Here is a 22,330-nt window from a genome sequence, read left to right on the forward strand (position 1 = left end):
GCAGTAATGATGATGAGCAAAAAAAAGCTAACTCTAAATGAAGAATAAAGTCCTTAAGATAAGGTCCTGAGATTTGTCCTGGTTTAAATAATTAAGAAAGTTGAAATGTCATAACAACCTTGGTGCCCCAGTGTGGTTGAAATATTTCTAATACCATCCATTATCTAGTGGCTCCTACCAAGTGGTCTTCCTGGAGTGGAGAGAACGCAGCTTTTCCTGAGTCCCCCACCACCCACCTTATGATCAGTGTGTTTAGGGGATTATGTAACTGTGCTGGTTTGGAAGAACCTAATAGTACATTAAAAATGTCCAGAGTTATCCACGAATAATATAAATGGAAAGATACCAGAGTCATCCACCAATAATAAAAATGGAAAGATACCAGGAAAAAGTAAGAGAGGATTCAAGGACTTGTGTGAAAAATTGTTGAAACAATAATTCAAGGTATTTGTCAAATACAAATGTAAAATTAATTGCCTCCATCCCTTTTCCCTTGGGTAAAGCCACCAAATACAGCAATCTGTTGGTTTGCTTCACTGATAAAACAGAAATTATGGGTTCTCATTAAAAGATCTCTCTCTCTCTCTCAAAAAAAAAAAAAAAGAACTCTCTCTCATTTTTACATTATTAGTTTGCTCTTTCATTACAATTAATGCTAGAATACAGTAAAAGTTACTTGAATCAAGAAAGTGGTTTCAAAGGGACCATAGACTTTCTTTCTAAATGAGGGCTTCAAATTTTAGTACCCTTATGGATCAAATCTTATTAAAACGGAGATTCTGTTGCAATAGATCTGGGGTGGGGCTGTGATTCTGCATCTCTCCAGGTGATGCTGCGGCTGCTGGTCTGTGAACCACGGATTAGGAAGGTCTATACAACATTTAAACTCAAAACAAGGAAACACATTATAACCTGGGTTTAAATCCTCATTCTATCACTTTCTAGCTTGGGCAAATCTCTTCGTCTAATAAGCCTCAATTTCTTCTTCCATAAAATAAGGATGATGACAAGAATTCTTTTGCGAGATTTCCTTTTTTGGTGACTTTATGAGAAAATCAATGTAAAATACTTAATAAAGTGCCTAACAGAGTATACTAACTATGACGTGTTAGTCATTAGCTAGTATTGTTTATGAATTTGACATAACATCTATTTGGTGAAAATATCTTAAGAAAGTGGTTTGACCATATCAGGTTTTCAATAATTGGGACTAGCACAGGCATACTGAAAAAGGGTACTACTATAAGCAAATGGAGAGAAAAAGAAGGAACATACCTTCTACTTTGCAGTCAAAAGCATCTCCTACTTCATCTCCAGGGGGTTTGGAGTTAGACTTTTGAAGGTCTTCTTGAGCACTCTCAATGCTATTATAAACCCATTGTATGGAATCTTGCTGGAATGAGGAGGGGAAGGAAACCTCAGAGGTATTAGTGCTTCTAAAAATGCATGTTCATTCCCTAAACCAGCTTTAGGAGAGTTGACGATCTTATTTATTCTTCCAGTTTATTCAAAGATAATAAAATGTGAAAGAGAAGAGAAACCAACATCAGAAACTACAAAAAGTTGGGGCACCTGGGTGGCTCAGTGGTTGAGCATCTGCCTTCAGCTCAGGACATGATCCTGGGGTCCTGGGATCAAGTCCCACATCAGGCTCCCTGGAGGGAGCCTGCTTCTCCCTCTGCCTATGTCTTTGCTTCTTTCTGTGTCTCTCAGGAATAAAAAAATCTTTAAAAAAAGAAACTAATAAAAAGTCAATGGTAATTATATTATTTAACAAACTGACTTTCTTGCTTGAAATTTTATCTTCCAAAGGTGTTTTTAAATAAGATGTATTTACCAAAACATATTTTTTAAAAAAGATGTATTTCCCAATAATCTTATTTAAATGCCTTAAGTATAAATTAAAATAAACTATAAATTTCATTTTTAAATAAATGTCAGATGGACAGTTTTCTGAAGAATAATCATCTATCACTATACAAATCATTTAAATGTTCTTCCTAACACATATATTTAATACAGTCAATGCTTTTTTGAATCAAACCAATACAAAAATTGGAAGAACACCTTTCATTTCATTAGGGTCCCAAGTCATGTAACTATTTCTTAATCCTATCATGTCATAAATCATTCTATATTTTAATTAAAATGGCAGTTGCCATCTTATTTAAATAAATAAGAGGAAGTGGCCTCTAAGTGGACGCTTTCAGGTCTGCATTACTTTAAAGTTTATACTTTTCCTAGGTCAGATGACAAACTGAATTGCACTCCTGAAGTGTGATAGAATTTACATTATCGATTTTTTTCTTGTATTCACTTTACAATTGTGTTTAATTATATTTTGCTATCCATCATCAAAATGCCAGTTAACATTTGATCATTCAAATAACCTGTTGTGGCCCCAAAGGAACCACTCACTCCAGTATCCACACCTCTGTGCAGCATCTTCACACACTGACCTGAGGTTTGGTCACAGGATCTGGTTTTCCCAAAGGGATATTAGCAAGCATGATATAAATAGAGTTGATCTCTTTATCCCCTCTTAAAATGCAGACACCATGCAGGAAGGACAATCTGCTAGACCAGAAAGGGAGGCCATGTAGAGGAGCTCCGGGGGGAGAGAACACAAGGAGGGAGGTTGCAGAGCCCAGGCATTCCCAGCACAACTCCTACCACATCGGGTCCCTTCTCAGGAACCAACACTCGGTCAACTCACAGAATCAAAAAAAAATAATCAATCGTTGTTTTAAGCCACTAGGTTTTGGAACAGTCTGCTTTGTGGCAGACGTTTAACCAACTGAGCCACCCAGGCGCCCCTATTTATTGATTTTCTTAATCATTTCACTAACCAACTCCTCTCTAAGAAAGCAGTCAAGGAAAATGAAAAGGAACAAGACTCAAATCAATTTGACTACTTATCAAAATTCTGACTGAAAGGGAAAGGTTTGATAATTTCAGAAGTGTCTTTTAAAAAAATTTTCATTCAATAATATAGTTCAATAAATATGTATTAAACCATTATAAACCAGAATAACCTATGAGTCTATGCATGAATTCCAATTTGCTATGCTGGTTTGACCTTATATAAGCAAAATTGATGAGCTATTTTCTTGTAGGTTCAGTATTTTGCAGGATGTCATTCCTGATCTATGAGAAAATAGCCATTCCTCTCTCTGGTTTGGACATAAAGTCACATTCTCAAATCCAGAAGAGAGTACTTGTCTGTGCATGAGGGAAAAGATACAAAGCCTCTCCTCTAAAGCTCCTTTTACATCTAGTTGATTAATCTGAGAGAATTTTCTCTTATAGGCCAATATTCACTTGTGCTTCATGGGATAAGCTTTGCCTGTAAATTAGGACTCTAATTTTATTTTTCTACAGCACTTGAAATTTAATCAGAGGATAATGCTTAGAATTTTAAGTAATGACAAGTACATTTTGGTATTTTCTTTTAAGAGCTAAATCCAGTTACTTAAATAAATATATCCAAAACTCAATCACAGACCCTATAAAAGCCACACAGACGCATAATAACCGTTATAAATCCTAAAGCATTCACAAAGGTCAAGAAAACAATTAAAACCTTTGGATTTCAATTTGATAAACGGGTATTTGAAAATTCATAGCACAATGTCTACAGCCATATCACCCTGAATGCACCCAATCTCATCTGAAAATTCATAGCACAAAATGAATGAAATGAAAATCCACCAGAGCACTTTTTAAATAGGTGAAGATATTGTGACAATAAGCTGCAATCATTTAAGCATAATTGATCATAGATAATTATGCTGATAACACAATCATAATGTTGAGCTTATACCATGCTTAAATGTGATCCTAGAAGCAGAAACCTGTGTTGTGCTCTAGGCTTTCTACGTAAGTATGCAATGAGATCTGGATAAGCTGCAGGGCAGTTTACCTTCATTGGTCTCCTATATTTCCTGCAGGCTGTAACATGTGCAATAACGCTGGCATGGGTCTCTTTACTGACATTGATTCCATTTACTTTGATAATACACTGTCCAGGGTGGAGGCCAGCTGCTGCAGCCACAGTTCCTTCAAATACAAATAGGAAAATTGCCAAAAATTTGAGGAATGAGATTCATTTTTATCACATATACAACAAGGAAAGCAATTTTTAAGTATAACAGAGATCTGGCTAGTATGCTCTTGATAAATTTGGTTCTGATAGCAATGCCCTCTCAAAATTTTTCTACTTTTCATCTGGCCACTCAAAACTGTGATTAACAAAATATTCTCTCATCTCCCTGAGAGTTAGTTTGAAGGATTATTGTAAAGTGACCTTTAACATGTTAGTCAGATATTCCCCCTCTCAAATGTCTAGTCAGTCTTAATTTTCTACATATGCATATATAATGGCCAAATGGAAAGCCAGAAATTATGTCTTATTTATCTTTCTTTAGTCTATAAAAATCTCTAAATATTGAAATAGTATTCACTTTAATTGGCTTTTCTTAGTAACATTTAAGAACATTTGTTATTGTAAATTTCAGTCTTATTTCTTTTTATTTTTAAAATTCAATTATAATTAACATACAGCATTGTATTAGTTGTAGTAGTTTAAGGTGTACAATATAATGATTCACCAATTCTATGTTTTCAAATGCATGTTTTCATGTTTTAAAACATGTTTTAAAATGCAGTTATAAGAAATTCTTAGGGAAAAAAATCAAGTCAACTAGCAACTACAAATAGACTGGATTTGCTAAGTAAAATAAGTGTTCAGGATATCTACAAAGGGTCAGGAACCACAGAATTGGTAGAGAATAAAACTAATCAGATAACATCAATGGTCAATCATTTATTTGCACAGATAAAGACTTAAATACGCAAGTGGCATATCCTATCAGGGAGTTAAGATTTTCAGAAACTTTCAGTCATTATTATTTGATATTCTGAGCACATCAACATTTACATAGCACCATTAATAAATACAATGAATATAATTATTATAAGTGATTATAAAACTTATGTTAGAAGAGCCTTCTTTTGTAAGCAATTTCTCCAATGAAGGAATTATCAAACATTTTAGACAACATAATTTATATTCAAGAAGACAGTATGTATTTTTTTTCTCACTAAAATTCACTCCTAGAAATACTGAGTGATTTTTCTGGATTGAAGCAGGTTTTGGAGGAAAAAGGGATGCTCCCTATAGAAAGAATAGCCTAAAAAAGGGCACTGAATCAAGAAATAACCTGGACATTTGGAAGCACATGAGCTTAAAATGAGTGATGAGCTTAAAATGAGAGTGATGGGTGAAGACTCTGGAGAGCCAAGAAGAGCCAGGTTGTGAAGTCCTTGAATACTCTATGTGAAGTCCGAAGAGCCTGGACCTTACTATATATGCATGAGGAAAATCATTTAAGAATTTTAAGCAGACAAGTGACATGACCCCCCAAAACAGAAGATGGATCGCCAGAGTTTAAGTCAAAAATCAAAATCACAACAAGCATCTACTACAATTTTCTGGACTAGGACTAAAGTAGCATTTGTTATAAAAGATAGAATGAGATCAAGTATCTGATGTTTGATGACAGAGTTTTGTGAAGAGGCTATAGTCCCCAGGATTACTCCTCTGCCTTTGTACTCAGTGGCTGAGTAGATAGTCATTTTAATAAAGAAAATACAGAAGGTGAAGCAAGTTCAGAGTATAGATGGAAAGTTCAATTGGGGAAAATACTGAGTTTTGGGGTTTTTTTACTTTTTTATTTTATTTATTTTATTTTTTAATTTTTTTATTATTTTTATTTTTTTTTAAATACTGAGTTTTTAAGGTGCCAACAGGGCATTTAGTGGAGATGTTTAATAAATAATTAGATATAGACGATAGAACCCAGGAAAGAGATCTGAGCAGGAGGTAGAGATTTAAATATCTCCAGCAAGAAGATCAATGAGATTTCTTACAGAGAACAAGAAGGCAGAGAAGACAGGCAGGAGCCAACAGTTATGGGGATGATAGATGAAGGGAGCTGCCAGAAGAGGGGTAGAAGAAAAATCTGAAAAGTGCCATCTCAGAAATCAAGAGATGAACCTTTCCAGCAAACAGGAGTAGTCAGTTCAAACAAATACCACAAAAGTTCAATTAATACAAATGTTATTAATGTCCAAACAGTACTTTTCAGTCAAGTCCATGATAAATCTTATAAGACAGACTGGAGACATGGGTGGAAGATAGGGAGAGATGTCTATAGCACTGGGCTAAAACTCAAATAGGAAGTGAAGAAGGGCAGCTAAAGATACAGACCAGAATTTCAGGAAGTTTGGTCATGACAAAATAAAGTTTATCAGCATATTATTCTAGAGCTGAGCTTATCAATCTTGGATGTACATACAAATCATCCGAGGATCTTGTTAAAATGTAGGCTCTGACTCCGTACATCCTGGGTGGGTCCTAAGATTCTCCATTTCTAACCAGTTCCCAGGCAATGACAATGCTATATGTCTATGGATCCTATTTTAAGTAGCAAGGATCTAGATGGGAAAACAGGAAGAGGAAAAGGTTCCGTGTTTGCTGTTCTACTTTGAGATCATTTTGCTTCTTTGTTTATTTTAGTGGGAAAGAATTAAGCATGTTCACAGCCTGTACTATATTAATCCAATGAAGAGAAAAGGCCGAAATTCTGGAAGAGGGATATCTGACAGTGTAACACTCCAGAGAAGGTATCCGAAGGGATGGGATCTAGAACACCTATTCACCTTGAACTCTAAAAAGGGGGGAAAAAAAGACCTCTTCCTCTAGTGTGGGAGAAAGCTGGTGAAGGTGAAAGAGCCAGTGAAACGTGTGGGTATGCGGAAAAAGGTGTGGGACTCTGAGGGTTTCATACCGACCCTGGATTTTTCTGTGAAAAAGGAAGTTCATCTTGGGAGACAGGAGGGATGAGGAGAAAAAGAAGGAGATGACGAGAGACTTGAAAAGATTGCTGAGTCATTAGACGGGCCCAGTAAAAGGATGGTGAACTGGGATGACACTAATTCTACATCCATGATAGTTGTTTTCCCAGGTACTCAGGAGAAAAACCAAAAGAGATGGTTAAGTTGATCCAAGACTAAAAAGAAGTGACAGGGTACACCTGAAGAATTACCAGGATCCTGGTAATGCTGGCAAGGATGACAGAGGACCTACTCTGGAGATAAAGCTGGCTAAGGAAGGGGGTCTTCAGGTGTATAACTAACCAGGAGAAACAGAGAAGAATCCAGAGGCTGGAGGTCCCAAATGAATTAAAAAAAAAAACAAAACAAAACAAAACACAAAACAAAAGAACCCCCACAAGCTGAGAATATCAAAGTGATGTGATTGCAGTAACAAATTGGCATATTGGAGTTTTAGATTCCAGAGGTGAAATTTCAGATATAGATACTCTATTGTATGGCCATAGGAGAGGGCTAAAGAAGAAAAAATGAAAAGTTTTCCTTTCTTACAGCAAAATTACAGTGCAAAAAGAAACCACAGAATAATATCTTTTCATTTAGTATATATCTGAAAGGAAAAGCACATGAGCATTTCTGTCTTTTAGTCTTCAGAAGTAAAGGCCCAGATTTGGGCCTACTCTACAACTACGTTCCAAAGGCAGAACCCCGCTCCTTAAAAGACATTGTAATAAGGACAGAGGCACATCTGGATTCACTCAGGTTTTCAGTGATTTTACAGTACAGATAATGTGACTCACTTTTTTGTTTAGTGAAAATGAAGATCTTTGATGTACCAACTATCCCCTTGCAGTATGAAATATATCCCATTTCGGTTTTATGATATTGAGTTATTGGAAAGGTTTTGAATGTCTATTAGTCTATATGTTTTAAACATCTCAGTGAAAAGACAAGTTTTTGAAATAAGATTCATTTTTGTCACATATACACGAATACAGGCAATTTTATAATCTAATACAAGTCTAGCTAGTATGTGCTTGATACATTTGATTCTTTTTTTTTAATTTTTTTTTAATTTTTATTTCTTTATGATAGTCACACAGAGATAGAGAGAGAGAGGCAGAGACACAGGCAGAGGGAGAAGCAGGCTCCATGCACCGGGAGCCCGACGTGGGATTCGATCCCGGGTCTCCAGGATCGCGCCCTGGGCCAAAGGCAGGCTCTAAACCGCTGTGCCACCCAGGGATCCCGATACATTTGATTCTGATAGCAATACCTTCTCAAAATTTTTCAGTCTAATATCTGGGTGATCATATTAAGATGCTTTACATTTTATGTTTTCTCAGAATGAGAATCATGTATGTCTCTTGTTAAGATAAATACATGGCCTCTTTGCTTATAGTGACATTTCTTTCTATAGCAGCAAGCTATATACTATGTGGGATCTAACAGTCATTTCCTTAAATCATTACTAGTGTTAGTATAATACAAAATTTAAAATACATATAACAAGAGATATCAATGGTTTATTTTTATTTACCTATCAAACAAAAAAAGAATAAAACATAAATGTTAGGTTATTATTTAATTTAAAATGCATTTTATAGCTTATGAAATGCTTCATTTATATAAATACTTGAAGTAATCATATAGAAACAGGTTATAAAACACACAGATCATTCTTAAGCCTGAAAACCTACATCTTTGAGTTACTGAGAAAAATATAGTTATTTGCCACCAGAGGAAAATACAAATGAACAACTGCATGAAAACATGCAGAAAAGTGTGATTGGGAGGCATCATTCTCTCATCAGTTTTGTTTTTTAATTTTTATTTAAATCCAAATTAATTAATATATAGCATATTATTTCAGAGGTAGAACTGAGTGATTCATCAGTTGCATATAACACCAGTGCTCATCACATCACATGCCCTCCTTAATGCTCATCACCGTTACCCCATCCTCTACCTCACTCCCCTCTGGCAACCCTCAATTTGTTTCCTAGAGTTAGGAGTCTCTTATGGTTTGTCTCCTTTTCTATTTTCATCTTATTTATTTTTCCTTCCCTTTGCCTATGTAAAAGGCAAAAGATTTATGCAATCTGAAGAGAAACCAGAGTATTCCCTTTGCCTATGTTCATCTGTTTTGTTTCTTAAATTCCACATACGAGTGAAATCATAAGGTACCTTGTCTTTCTCTGACTGATTTATTTCACTTAGCATAACACCCTCTAGTTCCATCCACGTCATCAGTTTTTAACAGTGATAAATATGCCTTACAATTTTAAGGTTTTTTTTATTTTTTTATTTTTATTTATTTTTTTTAATTTTTATTTATTTATGATAGTCACAGAGAGAGAGAGAGAGGCAGAGACACAGGCAGAGGGAGAAGCAGCCTCCATGTACCGGGAACCCGACGTGGGACTCAATCCCGGGTCTCCAGGATCACGCCCTGGGCCAAAGGCAGGCGCTAAACCACTGTGCCACCCAGGGATCCCCTAAGGTGTTTTTTTTTTTTAAATATTGTTTTAGGAATATACTGCCACTGACCTAATAAAGTAAAAATATGATTGAGAAAAATCATGACAACATGATCATGCGCATTTTGAACATATTCTCGTTCAGCCAGCAATATCCAAACATGCTGAAAAGCTGTTTGCCACGTGGAACGAATTTCTCACCTCTTCCTACTGCATGTACAACTGATGGGCCATATCCTCGGATCTGGAATCCAAGTCCTTCAGCTGAATCTGGGATTTTCACAGTCCTAAAATCAGTTAGAAAATAGGGTAAGATGACTTTAAAATGCCATAGTTGGTTAAAACAATGGTGCCTACACTTTATTCACTCTTTCAGTCAACATGTGTAGGGGGGTCTACTGTGTAAAAGACACTGACTGGGCTAGAAACCAGGTGACAAACAGGGTGCATGCTCTCACAAAGGCACCCAGCTAGCACACATGACAAATTTCCTCAACTGAGCATGGCCATTGCATGGTGTACGCTGAATGAGGAACAGGCTCTGGGATCAGACAAAACTAGCTCTGAATCCTCAGTCACTTGATGGTTGAGTAACTTGCACAAACTCCTTAACTTCTCTGAGCTTGTTTCCACAGAAAGAGGACATTAAAACTCATTTTGCCTGGTGTCATTGGTGACTAAAAGAGGAATCTTTGGTCCATTGCCTTACAACATGCTACGAACCATGTAGGCATTTCAATAAAATGAAAGCTCCTCTCCTTAGCTTACCATTTAATAAAAAAAAGTATTTATTTATTTAAGAGACAGAGAAGAGATAGAGCAGGAGCAAGGGGAGGGGCAAAGGGAGAGAGAGAATCCTCCTAAGACTCCCTGCCAGGTTCAGCGATATACGAGAGGCTCTATCCCTGGACCCTGAGATCAACCTGAGCCGAAATCAAGAGTCCGCCACTTAACAGACAGAGCCACCCACTAAGGAGCCAACTTCTTAGTTTACTGTTACAAAAAAGATAGAGCACTGTGAAATGTCTTTGTTACAAATAATAAAAGAAACAGAGTTAATCCATTTCTACCTGTGGGGAATTTCATCAAAGCACAACAACAAAAAGCTACTTCTATGAAGAACAGATCTGTCAAACACTACCTCAAAATAATTAAAAAATGTGATTAACTTCAGTATTTATTCAGTGAAATTTTGAGAGAATAATACATCAAAAGGAAAACCTGAATAAGGAAAGAAATGTTTTCAATGAAGCCATGTGGAAAAGAAGATGAGGGAAAGTAGAGCCTGAGTAAACTGTTATGACAAACCAATGAGGGATGTCCAGTTTGGCACTAATAAGTGAGCCACTCCACAGAAGGAAGCCAGAGATCAGAGAGCAACAATGAAAAGCAGGGAACATGAGATAAGGCTGAACATTATAACAATAAAAATGACTATCGTAAATTGCAGTACAGAGCAAAGACAAATGAATGCAATGCAATAAATTTTGATGGATGGCCCTAGATGCCCAAGAAACAAAAGTGTTTTCCAAAAGATGACGAATTAATCATGAAACAAATGTCAGCAGCACTTCAAGGGCACATTAGAGCCTGAAGTTAGGTACAGCAGCACTTACTTACAATTTATAAAATAGCTGCTAGAGCAGTTTGAGCAACACTGCGCCTAGGACACTTGAGAAAGCCATACATGGCATTTGCGCCTGATGGCAGAGGCTGATCCTGCAATCTGAAATATAACCGAGGCAGGCTTTCCAGCATTGGGTGATAGAAATGGGAAATGTCTGTTTTAGGGAAACTTGAAAGCAGTATTATGAATTAAGTTACATACTGTGAATAGGCTATACACTATGAAGTGATCTACATATTGGTGGAGTAGAGGTCACAGAACTAATTTTCCTTTATCCTTAATTACATACCATCTGGTGTATAAGGCTGTATTTGCTTGCTTTGAATAGCACCTTGTTACTAGTGTCTGTCAAAAATAAATAAATAAAAGACACCTGAAAATGGGAAATAACTTGACTAGGAAAAGGAAAAGAAAAAGGAATAAATATGTTTTCTGAGCATGAAGCAAAAAAATAGAAGTAGCTCATGCTTCTATTTATCATGAACTAGAGTTCGCTTTTGCTGAAATAACTTCAAGCTTTCCAGCCATGGTGAGTTATTGTTGCTTTTGGATTGTGAGGAATTCATAGCAGCCTCTTGGTTCTTTCACAGCAAGGTCTTCTATCTTCTAATATTGCTAGGGAAGGTTGACCTTACTCTAATCTTCAAGAAGATTATTATATATTTCTTTAAAAATTTTGTACAAAACACCATGAGATTCATTTTGCTTATAATACTGGGACTCTCTTCATAAAGTGATCTTTGGAAAACATGTTTCCCTGCTGGGACCACTATATTGTCTATTAAACGAAGAATTAAGTTTATACAAAAGGAACACTCCGTTTCGTGTAGAAAGTAAGTGCACTAAATAATCTGCTACAAAGCCTTTTGAAAAATTCTTTGATGCTATCAAGTGTAAAATATAGCTAGACTCAAAAGAAAACTACAGTTGCATTTATTTCTCATACTTTTGCCTTTTCCTCCCCAGACAAGACACTACACATGAAGTATAAGGGGCCACTGTAAGAAAATATGGGAGAATGATTTATAGGAATCATACCTTAGGATAAGGACATAAAGAAAAGGCTACAGATTTCAAGTAAGTTAAAAGTGAAAGATAAAAATTAGTACTTTATCTTCAAAATCAAAATGGTTTTGAAATATAAAATATGCTCCTGATGTAATAAGGAAGCAATGAAAAAAATGAAATAAGAAGAGATATGCATCACAGATAACATCACTGGAGTATACATGATGAGCTGAACAGGTCACTAAGTTCTTTACAAACCTAAATTTATTTAATGTTCTCAGCAGCTCCATGACATAGACAGTCTTATCAGCTTCATTTTTTTATGGATGAAGATGTTGAAGCAACATAACTAGCAAGCAAGTGGTGGAAGAGAAGCTTGAACCTGGATCAGAAATATTGGGTTCCAGATACTGTGCAACAAGCACAGAGTAGGAAGACACAGGTTCTAATGCTGCTCATCAAGCAATTAGTTCTAGAACTGAAGATTTGCCCCTATCTATTTAATCTTAAAGTTGAGGACTTCAGAGTGATCCAGCTGTTTAAATGTCTATGATCAGTCAATCAGGAGTTACAGAGTTAAATCAGGGAGCAATAGGGCCATGGGGAGGCCCTTTATGTTTACTAATGATGCTTTGGACTATTATTCTCTTATTCCTTTCCAGTCTGCTCTTTTCCTTTTAAGTGTCCTCAAAGGGTCCGGAGGTAGGCAACTAAGGTGAGTTTACCCTGGACAGGACTGGATAAAGAGGGAGTAATGGATCAAAATTAGGTTGAGAGAGAAGACATTGTTATGGTTATTCTCTGCCCTCCAGCCCAAAGTTTTCCTAAATGAGTAATTTTAATGAGTCACACTCACTCTTTCCTTGGTAAGTTTTAGCATCGACCTTGATGACTTAATGCTGAAGAATCTAGCTCATTACATTGCATGCTCGCTTCAGCAGCACATATATTCTAGCTCATTACATTGCATTTCAATTCCTAAGATAAAGAGTGCACCCAGTTACTGCTGAATATATATATTAAAGCAGGGAAGCATACTATTCTATAGATAGTAAGAATATTTTCATAAGTAGTTAAACTAAACCTTTTGTTTTTTAAGTGGTAACCTTCATTTACCTTAAAATGAATACAGAGGCTTAGTTGCTTATTACTATGAATAAGTGACATAATTAAATTTTAGACAGTAATTTTAATATAATCATACTACATTAAGACATTATGCTAAGTGCTTTCTATTCATCATATTGATTAATTAATTGATTAAACAAATCATGGAAACATGATATGGGAACACTAGACTATCATGATTTGCAGAAGAAAAACCAATGTCTTCCAAGGATATCCATAATATCTTATTAACTTAAAAAAAAACAGATTATAATGCATGATCCCATTTTATAAATACACGGTTGTGTAAATCTGCATCAGTACTTAGAAAAATCAACTATTACAGAATTTCAAAAAGATAATAATGCCTGATATGATTATAAGAAACACATCTTTGTTTAGAAAAATCTATACTCTAAATTTGCTATAATAAACATGAGGGTTTTTTTTCCTAATCATAGGTAGGTAGGTAGATAGACTTTTTTTTTAACAGAATGGACATGTCACTAAGTACAAGGCAAGCATGTGAGTGTATTTCACCTAGCTGTGCTCCCATTTCTTATAAGCATTTAATTACAAACCTAATATCTAACTAACTTATAGACCTGAAACTCTTAGAGCTGAACATGGTGAATGCAGTTCTTAATATAAAGTGTTCTCCTAGTTTTCTTCACTTCTAATCAAACTCAATCCAACCTAGACCAGAAAATATGGGCAGCAAAAACAGTATTAGTTCTACTGAAACTACCTGATTTGAGTAGCAAGCATTAGTATCATAAGGGATGCAGTTTTTCCTATCATTTAAAGACCAGTATTAGTGATCTTTGTGAGGTTTAAATGTCTCAAGCAATGAGATACTTAATTCTAGACATGTACTTAGTTAACTTTTCTATTTTATTCACCTATGTATAATTTTTTTTTAAATCCCACATAAATCATGCAACTTACTCCCTTGGCTTTGTGCTCACAAGAACTCTTAGAGGTTTTCTGCTGTTTAAGCATGATTTCAGGAAGCAATCCACTTCATTGAAAGGTCTCATAAAAACTAGGTCACCATTAATAGCAAAAATCTTTTTCCCAACTTCCATGCCAGCCATCTAAGAGAGAAATAGAAAAAAAAATCAAATTATATTTTAATAAGGAATCTATTTCACAGAATTAGAAGCTGAAATGACCTAGAACTTGCAGATTTTTGACATTTTAACACATCTGCAATGTTTTTTTTATACAATTTCACACAACAGAACTGTGGGGGAGATAACACAGTTATTCTCTTTGACCTAGTTTTAAATTTGATCACCCATTTGTACTGAAATTCCCTGCCCCTTCTTTTATGACTTAATTTTGTACTCCTCCTGTGACCCTCTTTCTTTTGTACCTTATAGTTCTTTTTCTTATTTCATCCTTTAAGCTACAGTCAAACCCCAGGGTAATTTTCTTTTACTTTGTTTTCCATTTATGTCCAATTAACTCAGAGAGGTTCAACCTCTATATAGCCATCAATGACAGCTGAATACGTATTGTTAGCACGACACAGCATAGGTATCTCCAGGGCAGGAGAGAGAAATGGTCTGGAACCCCAGGAAAAGAGCTCCAGAAAGCACAGATTGGCAGAGGCTGAAAAGATAAAAGAAGACATCATCTCTCCATGCCAACCAGGCCGCCATTCTTAACCAATCCCACTGACTCCGAACTACAGGCTGTTTTGGTTACCAGCGAAATGATGAAAACCTGAGAGAGTGCATTTAATCAGTGGCATAGTCAGATGAAACTGTCTCCTAAGAACACCCACAGAAAATGTCTGAGAGAAACATTTCCTTCTTGCAGAAAATTACTAAAAATAGTCCCTTGTTGTCCAGCCCACTAACAAAGTATGAGTTGACCAGAGTTATTTCATTTGAAATGAATGTGCTGTACCTAACATTGTCTTGCATGAGCTTGTGTTTTGGTAAAAGATGAAGGCCTTGGGCAATAGCAGATAGGAGGATGGATGGCAACCTTCAATAGATTCGAAGTTAAAAGCCATGCTTCATTCATTCTCACATTCGCTGGTTAAGATTTATATATTTAGAAGTTTGCTTGAGGATTAAGGCATTTTTACAAGCCAGGCAGCAAGGTGAGACCATTTTAAATCTGATATGTGTGGGATATAACAGTCCCAATAAGTTCCGTGAGAGCAGGAGATTTTGTCTCTTGTTCATTGTTGTATTCCCAGAGCCTAGAACACTGCCTGGTATATAATAGGTACTAAATAAATAATTCTCAATGAATGATCAGGAGATTCCTTTTTTAAAGGCTGATAAGGTGAGAGAACATCAATTGGCATTAATCTAATGAGAAAATAAGTTAAAGCATGTGCTTTACTGGTGAAAGTTATATATATATATATATATTTTTAGGACAGTCAAAAGTGATAGGAAAATAAAAGACATAGCCCTTGATTTAATGGAACAGTTATCTGACATACATAATAGTGTCTCACTGAATGCAGTCTCCATAGGGTTCCCCAATCACTGATGAACAGGGAAGTCCCAGGGACATGGGATAAGCCATGTGACTTCCGAGGAGGTCAAGAAGTTCACAACTATCAATCTTTACAATACCTCCTTTCAACTATCCTTGAGTACATGGACTCTCACAAATCCCAATATCTGGTAGAAACTCAGAGTAAGATTATTCAGAAACACTATTTTTAATAAAGACACTTAAAAGCTGATTTCAATTTGTTTAGAAATTTTATATTTGTATGTCATGGACAAGAAATTTAAATAAAAATGCTACTTTACATTACCTCAGCATTAGAGCCCTTTTCTACCAACTTTATTATTGGAACTTTATTTTTGTCTTCCAACCCAAAACCATAGCTGCCTTCATTGGATTTAATCTGAAATGCAAAATATTAACGTTATTAACAAAGGAACTATGAAAAAAGGTACAAATCAAACAGAATAAAGGAAGAAAACTTATACATATTAATAAGCTTACCAATAATGATTTGGCTATAACATTTTCCACAACTTTTAAATCATGTTTCATTAGACGATGCTTCATATTTGATCCTTCCATTTCCTCATCCGAAAAAAACCGGAAAAGTAGGGGTTCATCTTTGAATTCACTTTTTTCAAGGACTACAAAAACAGATTCAAATAGTTTCAATTAATCCAAAAATTGAACTCATTTTCCATATTAATAGACATTCAGTAAACGAATACCTGTCCCATAACCTCAATGTCATACTCTTAGAAGAAATTTCACTCACAAGTATCCCTATGATATTGTTCTATTTCCTCTGACAGCTTTAAACTGATATTTCTTTTAAATTACTATTAACTGGAATGCCTGAGTGGCTCAGCAGGTAAGCATCTAGCTTCGGCCCAGGGCGTGATCCTGGAGTCTTGGGATCAAGTCCCACATCAGGCTCCCTGCATGGAGCCTGCTTCTCTCTCTGCCTGTGTCTCTGCCTCTCTCTCTCTCCTTGTCTCTCAAGGATAAATAAAATAAAATCTTTAAAATATAAAAATATAAATAAATAATTATTAACTAAAGAATTGTGAATTTTTAAGTATTTTTTCATAAGTTACCTGTTTTGTACTCACCCAAATTTAATAAAAGATTATAATGAATAAAAAATGTATGCAACCCAAAACATAAAAACCTACAGTGTTTTGAATTTGTAGTAAACATTCAAAGTAAGTTTTTAATATCCTGAACAATTATGGGAAAACTCAAATGAGTAAGTGTTGCTCTTATGTGTGTGAGCGATTCCCACTGTGGTCACTTTTATCAACACTTCAAACCAGAAATATATCTTCTGGGTGAAATGTAATTTTAGTTTCCACTAATTCCTAGTTATTTTCTATTTCAAAAATTATTCTCAAATAATCTTATTTCAATAAAGGTCATTTCCCCCCCTTTTATCTATGTTAATAGTTCCCCCCCAAGTCCCTAAGATCCCTGACACACCCTAATGACATAAGGTTTATGTTTCATTAATCTTTTTAAAAATAAGGCTAAATACCAATGGAGAGAAATTTATATTCAATGAGATCCTGACAGCTGTCAAAATGTCTTGAAAGAGAAATCTTCTCTATTTCTATTTATCTGTCCTTGGTAGGTAGAATCACACTTGTTGGAACAGGGCAATTCATTGAGCTGGGAAGCTAAAGGAAGACAGTGGTCCCATGGCACTGTACAAGGTTTGGCTTAAGATGAGACAGATCTCCAGGTCTGGGTCTGATTATGGGTGTGATTTTGGGAAAGTTACTTAACTCTTTAAACTGTAGTTTCCTCATCAGTAAAAGGGGGGCAATAAAACCTTCTTCATAATGCACAGAGCCAAAAATGAAGTAATAAGTGTGATTAACTGGGCATACAGAAAGCAATACAAAACTATTTTATTTCATTATTATTACAGAGTTCCAAATAATAACTGGTGATATATGTATTGATCTTTGGATGGAAGACTGGAAGACTGGCTGGCAACTTGGGTTAACAAATGAAAACGATCAACCACCAATTAAAAAGTAACATGCCACAGTTGACAACAGAAATGAAAATTCTACTTGAGATTAAGTTAGGTCTTGCCTACATGACCCAAGTGCTTCCACAAAACTCACATGGTGTTTTGCTACTGCTATTTTCCTCTACAAAATACTATGCCTAACAGGAGTGAGAAAGGATATCAATAAAGACAGGCAGGAGCCAAATTTGTTGTGCTTAACTGACATAGACTTTTGTAGGGAAACTATTGTTGTTAACTCAATATTTTATTTTTTTGTTATTTTATTTATTATTTAGAGCATGTGAGAGGGGCAGACAGAGGGAGAGAGAAAATCTCAAGCAGGCTCCACCTCCAGCATGAGCCCAACACTGGGTTTGACTTCACGACCCTGATATTGTGATTTGAGCCAAAATCAAGAGTCAGATGCTTAACTGACTAAGCCACCCAGGCACCCTTAACTCAATATTTTGACATAAATATTTAGATAAAGTTACGGCTTATTGGATGTTTTAAAAAGAAAAACAATTGGAAGCTCAGCGGTTTAGCGCTGCCTTCAGCCCAGGGCGTGGTCCTGGAGACCCAGGATCGAGTCCCAGTCGGGCTCCCTGAATGGAGCCTGCTTCTCCCTCTGCCTGTGTCTCTGCCTCTCTCTCTCTCTCTCTCTCTGTGTGTGTGTGTGTGTGTGTGTGTGTGTGTGTCTCTTGAATAAATAAATAAAATCTTAAAAAAAAGAAAATTAAAATACTTGAAGGCTTTCAGCTTGATATTATTGTTTTAATTCCCCATAATAATGTCATTTCTCCCATTCAATAGTTTGTTCTTCAAAGACTGATATTTCTCTATCACAACTCATATAGTGCTCTAGAGATACATAGTGGGATGTAATGGAAATCCCAAATGAATGTAGGCTAACCAAAAATGCTCTCAATATCATTGAAAGCTTTGTTATACTTTCTTCTTCATAAAAAGGTAATAACCTTGTGAATGGTTCAGTTGGTTGAGCAGTTGACTCTTGATTGCTCAACCAACTGAGGGTCATGAGATTGAGCTTGGGGTCAGGCTCCACCCTCAGCAGGCAATCTTCTTAAGATTCTCTCTCCTCCTCTCCCTCTGCCCTCTCTCCCATTCTCTTTCTCTAAAATAAATAAATCTTTTTTTAAAAAAAAAGGTAATAACCTTCTGAAAGTAACTGACAAATAGGTATATATACATAAACCAAATGTGTTTATAAGTATACATATATATGTTATATACATGTAAACAGTGCAAAAGATTAGGTTTGTGGAATCTCTAAGATGCTATGAATAGAGAGGGAAAACTAAGTCTCATTATTTTTATAAATTTAGGGGGAATGAAGTCATCGAACAACAAAATCTTTAATTAGTAGCCAATATAAAATAAATTTTTTCCCAGAGATTTATAATTTTATTCTGAGATAATTTTAAAAGCATTTTTCTAAAAAGAGCAATAATTATCTGACAATATATGCTTTCATTTAATCATTTTAAATATATACTGACATTAAAAAAACCCATGAGTCTGATCTAAAACAATTTCAATTTTTTTAGAAGCTACTTAAAAAAAACAACAACTTCTAGTTCAAGATTTTGTTCTTCTGGAATCAGTCTAGAAAAATAGAAGGGAAGTCATAGCAACTGGCAGATAATAGCAACTAGACATTGGAATGGCACCAGCGGTGAAATTGAATGCAGATATGATGCAGCATGGATACATGGCAAGACCCATACAGTCTTGTTGGTTCATCTCTAAATGACTTTACTAAAACAATGAGATACTCCCAATGCCCTAACAAAAACAAAACAGTAAAATGCATTTGTAATCTCCCAGAATAAAAATTCCTACCATGGTGCATAAATCCATTGTCACAGAGACCGACACCAAATATCATTGCTTCTTCTCGGGTGCGGCAATCCCCCTGTTAACCACAAAAATATGACATATCTTAATAGGCAACTAAAGGCTTTGTTGTGTCTTTATGACATTTGATGTTCCCAGCACCATACTGACAGAGCCAGTCATTTATTAAGGCACACATCGCATTCATAAGCTCGTGATGCACTTAATTGCTATAAAACATTTATTTAATTATGAAAACATCTTTTTTGACATTAAGTGAAAAGCAAAGAGGTAATATTTCCTGAGAAAAACCATATTGTATTAAACATGAAAATATATAAGTAACTAAAATTTATTGCTACCACAAATGATCCATTTCTCTTATTTTTTAAATCTTGTATCCCAATTGTACCACAAGAAAACATCCTATATATTGAAAACACACTAAATAAAGTTAACGAAAAATCATCATGCATGATCTCTGCTATCACATTCCTCTACTAAATGGCCTTGCTCTTTAAAGGACCCCTAAAAAACTCTACTAATGTAGGGTGATTTCTAAGACCCTAAAAGCAATTTGTACAGCTGAGCTTGTAAATGCAAGCTTCTCTTTTACTATCTAGCAGAAAAAATAATCAGATCATATAAATGAAGAAAAAAATGAAAGCCCAATCCAAGCTTCTGTTATGTTTTTATCTAGAAAACTTCTATTTTGTTCATATAAGTATGGATTCATATATAGGAATAGGCATACGTACATATATGTACGTGTGTGTATAAACTTAAGAGTTGTAGATTTTGTGGTTAGGAAGTGCTTTCTCATCTCATTTCTTCCCAGTCAAGTTGTTTGTTTTAAAGTATCTAATGTTAGTCCTACCAAGTTATTCTAATGTCCCTGTGCCTTTTACTGTTAGATAATAATTCCCTAAGTAGTAAACCGTTGTGAAAATAAAAATCTAGATAAATGAAGGGATTTGTCCAACTTTACATAACTAATCAGAAGAACAAGCATCTGATAGTAGATTACCTAAGTCCCAGTCCATCACCCCAATTTCTAGTATGTACCATTTCTAAGAAATTGTCATAATAGGCCACTAAGAAAACCTGAAGAAAAAAAATAATTGCAATACGGTCCAGTTTTTGGATAGCCTGTTCTATTATTCTAATACTCACATTTGAAAAGTAAAACAATGCCAAAAAAAAAAAAAAAAAAAAAAAAAGAAGAAGAAAAAAAGCTGCTCACTGGTTCCTGAGTCAGAACTTTAAATATTTATTAGGCACCAATCTTCACTTCAAAAAACTTTCTTCAGTTTTCTCACATAGTCAACATACACAACAAGTTCATGTGAATTCTATAAGATTATAATTTCTGTGTAAAATGCCAACTCTGACACCAAGTACAGAACCAATTCTAATGATGCACATTTGACCATAATATTGTAAAAGGCTCTGACTCTAGCAAACCCACTGCATGTATGAATCAGTTTTTATATAAAAATAATTGTTTGGTTTAATCTAAAATCTTAACTTCTAAATAAAATACATTTTAGTGCTATAAATTCAAAAATAGGCAGTCTTGGGTAGTCTAGAAATTAATATTAAATAATAAAAATCTCAACATTTATGTGCACAGATGAATCAAATATGAATTAAACAGTAATATTGAAACAAAAATTATGATTATCAAATGTTATTCATATTTAACAAAGAATAGATCACTTTCTTTGATAACAAAAAAGTAAAACTGCTTATGAAATTGACATATATATCTAAGCATGATAACATTTCAACAAGCAATATCCCCTACCCCAAAATAGTAAGTTCTATCAAAGTTGTTTTTTAATCAATGAAAAACATGTGAGCATATATTAGTTGACCCAGTATAATAAAACATTTAAATTTTTATTTGAATATCTAATATGTTGGGGTAGATGCCCTAATTTGCAAATAACATTTTTTCAATACATACCATAGCTCCTGAGCTAAATAAATACAATTAACAATAAATTTCATACTTTCTTATTTAAAATGAGTGTAGATAAATATTAAAGCTTATATGGTCAAAGCACAATTATTATCTAACCAAGAGAAAGGCACAGGCATTTTAGAATAATTTGCTAGGACTAATAAACAGTATCTTAAAACAAATTAGAAAACAAACCATACAAAAGGTTTTAGTGTATGTGCATAGATATTCTTCAGTAATATTCAAATTACACCTAAGATTCTTTTTTTTCTTTTTTCTTTTCTTTTCTTTTCTTTTCTTTTCTTTTCTTTTCTTTTCTTTTCTTTTCTTTCTTTCTTTCTTTCTTTTCTTTTCTTTTCTTTTCTTTTCTTTCTTTTCTCTTTCTTTCTTTCTTTCTCTCTCTCTCTTTCTGTTCCTCTCTCTCTCTCTCTCTCTCTCTCTCTTTCTTTCTTAAATAGACTGCATGCCCAGCATGGAGCCAAATGTGGGGCTTGAACTCATGACCCTGAGATCAAGATGTGAGCTGAGATCAAGAGTCGGACGCATTCTTTAAAACAAAACAAAACAAAACAAAACAAAACAAAAAAAAAAAAAAAGAAAAGAAAAAGTCAGATGCTTAACTGACTGAACCATCCAGATACCCTTAGTTTTTTTTTTGATGAATCTCAGTTGATATTTTAAAAATAGGAACATCTTTATCTTGAAAGACCGAATAGTATAAAAATTAAGTTTGAAGACTCTGAAGTCAGATTACCTAGATTCAAATCCTAACTCTGCTTTATATTAGCTATTTCACTGTGTGTCATCTGCACGTGGTGATAAGAAAAAAAGGTACCCTGATCACCTCAAAGCTTAAAGCAGCAGTGAATGTAACTCAGAAACTTCTATTT

General features: G+C 34.9%; 1 protein-coding gene across 2 annotated transcripts in view; it reads right to left on the bottom strand.

Moving 5' to 3' along the window:
- Positions 1–22,330, bottom strand: part of PREX2 (phosphatidylinositol-3,4,5-trisphosphate dependent Rac exchange factor 2) — a 285,113-nt gene that overhangs the window by 131,700 nt on the left and 131,083 nt on the right. For both annotated transcript variants that reach the window (XM_041768878.1, XM_041768877.1), the window contains 7 exons: positions 19,481–19,553; positions 16,102–16,244; positions 15,908–16,000; positions 14,065–14,213; positions 9,576–9,661; positions 3,923–4,059; positions 1,276–1,393 (listed from right to left, as the gene is read on the bottom strand). In XM_041768878.1, the coding sequence (XP_041624812.1) occupies positions 1,276–1,393; positions 3,923–4,059; positions 9,576–9,661; positions 14,065–14,213; positions 15,908–16,000; positions 16,102–16,244; positions 19,481–19,553 (799 nt within the window). The remainder of the gene's footprint in view (positions 1–1,275; positions 1,394–3,922; positions 4,060–9,575; positions 9,662–14,064; positions 14,214–15,907; positions 16,001–16,101; positions 16,245–19,480; positions 19,554–22,330) is intronic.

This window comes from Vulpes lagopus, chromosome 9 (assembly GCF_018345385.1).
Source record: "Vulpes lagopus strain Blue_001 chromosome 9, ASM1834538v1, whole genome shotgun sequence".
NCBI classification, from domain to species: Eukaryota; Metazoa; Chordata; class Mammalia; order Carnivora; family Canidae; genus Vulpes; species Vulpes lagopus.